Raw genomic sequence first — 6000 nt, 5'->3', positions numbered from 1 at the left:
TCTCAACTGACACTTCAAGGATAACTTTATCTTATTTTATTTTTAAAATGTCTCACGAATGACCTGTAACGATGCTGACCCGGCATGCACTCACCTCCAGGTCCAAAAATGCTGCGTTTAGATAGGTTTCGTTCACAAATGGTTCGATCTTTAAAAAAAAATCATTAAGGTAGTCATTAAGGTCACTCCCGAGTCGTTCGTTTTGTTCGGTTGGACTTGATCGGACCCAAGACTAACTCAGTCATGATCAAATAGCATTAAAGGGGTGGCCTCTGTTTGTTAAAGTGGCCTGTGATTGGCTGAACACACAGTATACGCCCTACACTATACTGTACAAAGGAATCGCTGAAGGACTTTTGAACGATTCACTAAGATACTGGTCACTGATATGGATTGAGTCGTCCCTTTCGTTCTGCTTCTCCTGACATCATTGTTCAAACTCATTGCTGACAGCTAGCATGAGCTAATAGCCTTAAAGGGGCGGGCTCTGTTTATTAAAGGGACCTGTGATTGTTTGGCTGCTCACTGAACATATGTCGTACATATACACTGTACAAATGAATCACTGAATAAAGGTGAATGAGTCAGTACTGGTCACTGATATCGACTGACTCATTCTTTTTTATTCTCTTTCGGCTGAGATCCTTACCCATTTCCCATGACTGACTCTAGCATGAGCAAATATGATTAAAGAGGCGGGGTTTATTTATCAAAGATGCCTGTGATTGGCTGGAAAAAGTCACTGAACATATACAGCTTTATAAATGAATCACAGAGCCTGAATCAAATCTTGTTTATGAACTAAATGACTCTAGATTGTTATATATAAGATAATATCTGTGTGTAATAATAATAATAATAATAATAATAATAATAATAATAATAATAATAATACTATCAAAATAAACATAATAATATGGTTGTGTGGTCTTGTTTGTATTGTTCTGGGTGTGGAAAAGATTTTTTTTTCCCCTTACGTTATTATTTCATTTTATTTTGTTTTGCAATTATTTGGCTGTCATAAAAACTGTACTTTTATTAAAAAAAAAAAAAAATTATAAAAAAAAAACTAATAGAATCAAGTGAATCAATTGACTCAAGTCACTGAACAGATTCAAATGTGAAAGGTAGAGAACCTTTCACACATACCTTGAAAGGGTAGAGTAATCCCAAGCTAGTGTTCTCCTATTTTGGCCACATTTTATTATGTAGAACCCCAAGGCTGGCAGTGGAACCCCAGGGCTGGCAGTTCTATTGTGTTATGTGATTCCTGATTCCTTTCTCGATGAACAATAAACAAGCCTGAAACCTAATTAATCCTAAATTAATTAGCACTTTGTCAGCTGTGTAATTGGGAAAAGCGTCGCTAATGTGAGATAAGGGACTCTTGTTTGGATTCACAGTGGGGAAAACAACAAAAAAAAGCAAAACAAGCTTATGATAATGAGCACGGTAATGCATTAACATCCACTAGAACAATTTAAGAAGATAAACAGAGTGATGGAGCTCCTCTGAGGAGAATACTCACCTCTGTAGTGTTCTCAGGCCAGCCCATCTCCGCGTGTGTGTGTGTGTGTGTGTGTGTGTGTGTGTGTGTGTGTGTGTGTGTGTGTGATGGCTGTTGTCTCAACCACATACATGTTAATGTGAAAATAGAAAGAGACGTTTTCCTCTCAGCTGAGACGTGTTCAGTGCCTGAAATCTGCTTCTCTGGTGTTGCAGTGTGTTAGCTGTGATGCTAATGATGCTAACGAATAAGAGAAGCCAGTCTCACCCCGTGTCACAAGTTCACCTTTAATAAAGAACACAACAAAGAAAAAAAAAGAAAAGAGAAACTGCTAATTATTAAACAATTAAATAAATAATTAATTAGTTACGCAACCTCAGCTATTACATATTTAAATAACGATGTAATGAATCAACAATAACAATAACGTAAATAATTCCGTAATTACGCCAGCTTGTAATTAATTGGATAATCGAGCAAACGCAATTAAGCAATTAATTACGTTTTTTTTTTCGCTTAATTTTTATAATTTAAATTAAATATTTGTTACTTTCATAAGTATTGGCACCCCATCCAGGGTGTCCCCCGCCTTGTGCCTCATGCCTCTGGGATAGGCTCTGGGTTCTCCCCGAGCCAGTAAGGATAAGTGATACAGAAAATTGATGGATGGATGGATGGATGGATACTTTCATGACCGAGTGGAGAACATTTCTGACCTAAATCTACTCGAACAACCCTCTAATTGGGAATTCCCGCCCGGAAAAGCCGGAGTCGGAATTCTGTTACGTTGTTTGTCAAAGTGTCATCTGTAGCGCAGCGTAAAATCAAGAAACAGCAGCATTTTGATCTCTCTGAAGCAGAATTCTAAGGTTTTATTAATATTTGATGCTTAAAAATCACTAAACAGGAGAGTAATTAGATTTAGATTTATGTTTGTTTGTTTCTGACCTTGTTTGTTTTGTATCCTGACCTTTAAGTGGTCTTCATGACGCTGTGTCATACAGTACAGTCTCTTTATATTCACTAGTGTTGAATATAAACACTCATACTGTCTGCTCGATTTGTACATGTAAATACAGGTGCAAATGTAATGGCACCTCTCCAAAAAAAAGAAAGTCCAAGTTGATTTATCAACAGGCTTTGTGGAGAATGTTGTCTTTCACACGGACAACATCGTCTTCCTTTTGAAAAATAGTGGGCGGAGTCAATGCAAATAGATTAATACATCACCTGCAGGCTGAAAGCCACTGAAATTGCAGGTTTAGTCTCTTCATATGTGTGTGTGTGTGTGTGTGTCCCTGTTGACCCCATTTGTGTTTGTCCTGTGCTGTAGGTGGGCTGGCAGTTGAAAAACTTGGTAAACTCCTTGCGTGGGGATCCTGGAGGGGTGACGCTGACTCTGAAAAAGCGCCCACAGAGCACGCTCACCTCGGCCCCGGCCCTGCTAAAGAACATGAGGTGGAAGCCCCTGGCCCTTCAGGTAGGCAGATTTTACCCCCTAAAACCCTGCGCCCTTCTACGACTAGCTCCCTTTCCTAGCCAGGGGCACTTAGTGATAGTTTCAAGCATCTCTCTGGTTCACTGACTTCATTTCCCATAATGCTTTTCGGCTCAGTTCGTGTCATTTGGGGGGAAAAAATGTTCATGCATTTCCATTTCATTTCTATCCAAGATAAACTAGCATAAGGATATGCATGTAGAAGTAGTCCCTCAGCTAGTCATATATAGAAAAACATTCCCACATTCTGATTAGGAAAACCATTCACACTGACCTCCAAGAGCCCCGAATTCCTGACAGCCCCGATTTCACTGACAAAACCAGGAAGTGGGACACTCGACTACTTAAACGAGTCGTGTATCCAAGGAAGCTTTGCAGAAATTGAAATTGTACTTTATAATTCTATTTATAATCATTTGCTAAATTGCACCACGTGATTCAGGAATGTTTTCCCAGTCCGTCTGAATTCCCCCATGTGACGTAAACTCGACACCAGTTGAAGTTAAAGTCCCTGATTTGGGAAACCTGGGAATTGTGGTGTGGAATGTGGTCATTAGCGGGGCTCCGTATGCCGAGTCTGCGGTGTTGGGATCAGGGCGGTGCTTATTGTTTATTGTTTAGTGTTTCGTGTTGTAGTCGGATGTGGTGATGTCTCGGAGCTGTTAAATCCTCTGCAGTGACTCAGAATAAAGTGTGATTGGGGACGTGTGTAGAAAACGTACGTCTGGGAGATGGCCGTTAATCTCCTTCTGTGGTTGATGGAGGATTTAATTTTCCCCGCGTGTCGTTCCAGAGCCATATCCATAAATTCAACTCTCTGTCATTAATTCATTCTCTAAAAGGCTCCCTAACAGCTTTCTCTGTGTGTGTGTGTGTGTGTGTGTGTGTGTGTGTGTGTGTGTGTGTGTGTGTGTGTGTTTGTAAAGGACCATTTTACTTTCTTGACTATATGATTTTATTTGTTGTGTTTATTGACTCAGTATTAGAAAACAAAATGATAAATTATCAACACTACACAGGAACTATATGTATCTCTCTCTCTCTCTCGTTCTCTCTCTCTCTCTATTTATATATTAATTTATTTATTTACTCATTCAATCTATCAAATATGCTGTCCAGGTTACTGTGCTAATAAGATCAGGAGATGGGAAAGAGATAGATAGACAGATAGATAGACAGATAGATAGATAAATAGATAGATAGATAGATGGATGATGGATGGATAGATAGATAGATAGATAGATAGACAGATAGACAGATAGATAGATAGACAGATGGATGGATAGATAGATAGATAGATAGATTAGATAGATAGACAGATAGATAGATAGACAGATGGATGGATAGATAGATAGATAGATAGATTAGATAGATAGACAGATGGATGGATATATAGATAGATAGATAGATAAATAGACAGATAGACAGATAGATAGATAGATAGATAGATAGATAGATAGATAGATAGATAGATAGACAGATAGACAGATGGATGGATAGATAGATAGATAGATGGCTAGATGGATAGATGGATGGATAGATAGATAGATGGATAGGTCCCTAGATGGATATATGGATGGATGAATGGATGGATAGATAAATAGATGGACAGATAGATAGATGGATAGATGTATAGATGGATGGATGAATGAGGGGACAGGGTATTGCTTCTGTGTTTATGCAGATTATTTTTGCGTATGATTTCTCGACCTGATTGCTTTTTTCTTTCCAAGTAGATAAAACTAAATTTTTTCTAAATCTAAATCTTATGCGACCCTTTGAAAATGATCCCGAATTTAAATTTTTTATTGTCCAAAAGAAAAATGAAGATAAAAAAATAATACAATAACAATACAGAAAAGATGAATTTATGATCTGTAATCGATAATTTCTGTCTGTCTTCTGCAGCCTGTCGTTCCCAAGAGCCCCACCAGCAGCTCAGCCACACCCACAAGCACCATCAGCACGCCCACCAAACGAGACACCGCCCTCCATGACCTGTACATCCCGCCCCCTCCTCCTGAACCCTACACACCAAGGTGATCTTTTAGTAATCATAGATGCTTCGTAGGTTTTTTAACTTATCAATTCCTGCATCTACACAGTGTTTAGTAGGTTATTTACTGAAACTTCGACATGGCCCCTCCCTTCGGCTCTCTGAAGTCTCCACATGGATACGCCCATTAGATCTCTAATGTCTGTCCACATGAGCCCGCCCCTCATCTCTCTGATGCCTTCACTTTACAATTCTACTTAGCCCCACCCACACAAATCACCTGAAGATGAATGGCGTGGTCACTTTCTCTTTGCCTGCATATGGACCCACCCTTCAGCTCTTTAAAGCCTCAACATGGCTCTGCCTTTCAGCTCTGTAAAGCCTCCATATGGCCCCGCCCCTCTGATCCTTCTTAAATCTCCTCTTGGTTTCTTCCTCCTGGTTTAGTTCTCTCAAACTTTCACTTGGCCCCGCCCCTCAGCTCTCTGAAGCCTGCACTTGGCCCCGCCTCCTAAAACATTATAATAGTGAGATGTTTCAGTGAAAATCTTTGAGTTCTAACTGTGTGCTTTGACATTATAACAAACTTTTAATGAAAATAGTAAGATTTGTAGCTTTAAGATGTGGTTTATGTGTGTTTGTGTGTGTGTGTAGGGATGAGCAGGGGAATCTCACAAGTGATGATCGAGGTCAGGGGCTTCCTACAGCCAAAGGCTCTGAGTCTCCGAACTCCTTCCTGGATCAGGAATATCGTCATCGCTTCCCTCTGATGGAGGATGAAGCTGTGCTCTACTGCTACGAGTATGAGCCAGGCCGTGGAGCTCCGCCCTCTCGCAGAGACGCCACACCCACTTATGGTAAAAACACGCACACACACACAGCCCCACCCCTCATCCATCTGAAGTTTTCAAATATCCCCACCCTCTTAAATCTCTAATGTCTCTCCACATGGCCCTGCCCCTAATCTCCCTGAAGCCTTCACTTTACAATTCTACTTAG

At 40.0% G+C, this 6000-nt stretch overlaps 1 protein-coding gene across 2 annotated transcripts in view; it reads left to right on the top strand.

The window, feature by feature from the left end:
• The window catches only part of cnksr2a (connector enhancer of kinase suppressor of Ras 2a), a 76868-nt gene that overhangs the window by 40936 nt on the left and 29932 nt on the right, over positions 1 to 6000 (top strand). For both annotated transcript variants that reach the window (XM_017453629.3, XM_017453631.3), the window contains exons 9-11: positions 2841 to 2987; positions 4914 to 5044; positions 5656 to 5858. In XM_017453629.3, coding sequence (XP_017309118.1) covers positions 2841 to 2987; positions 4914 to 5044; positions 5656 to 5858 — 481 coding nt within the window. The remainder of the gene's footprint in view (positions 1 to 2840; positions 2988 to 4913; positions 5045 to 5655; positions 5859 to 6000) is intronic.

Source organism: Ictalurus punctatus, chromosome 23, assembly GCF_001660625.3.
Source record: "Ictalurus punctatus breed USDA103 chromosome 23, Coco_2.0, whole genome shotgun sequence".
NCBI lineage: Eukaryota > Metazoa > Chordata > Actinopteri > Siluriformes > Ictaluridae > Ictalurus > Ictalurus punctatus.
This window is presented reverse-complemented; position numbering and strand designations above follow the sequence as displayed.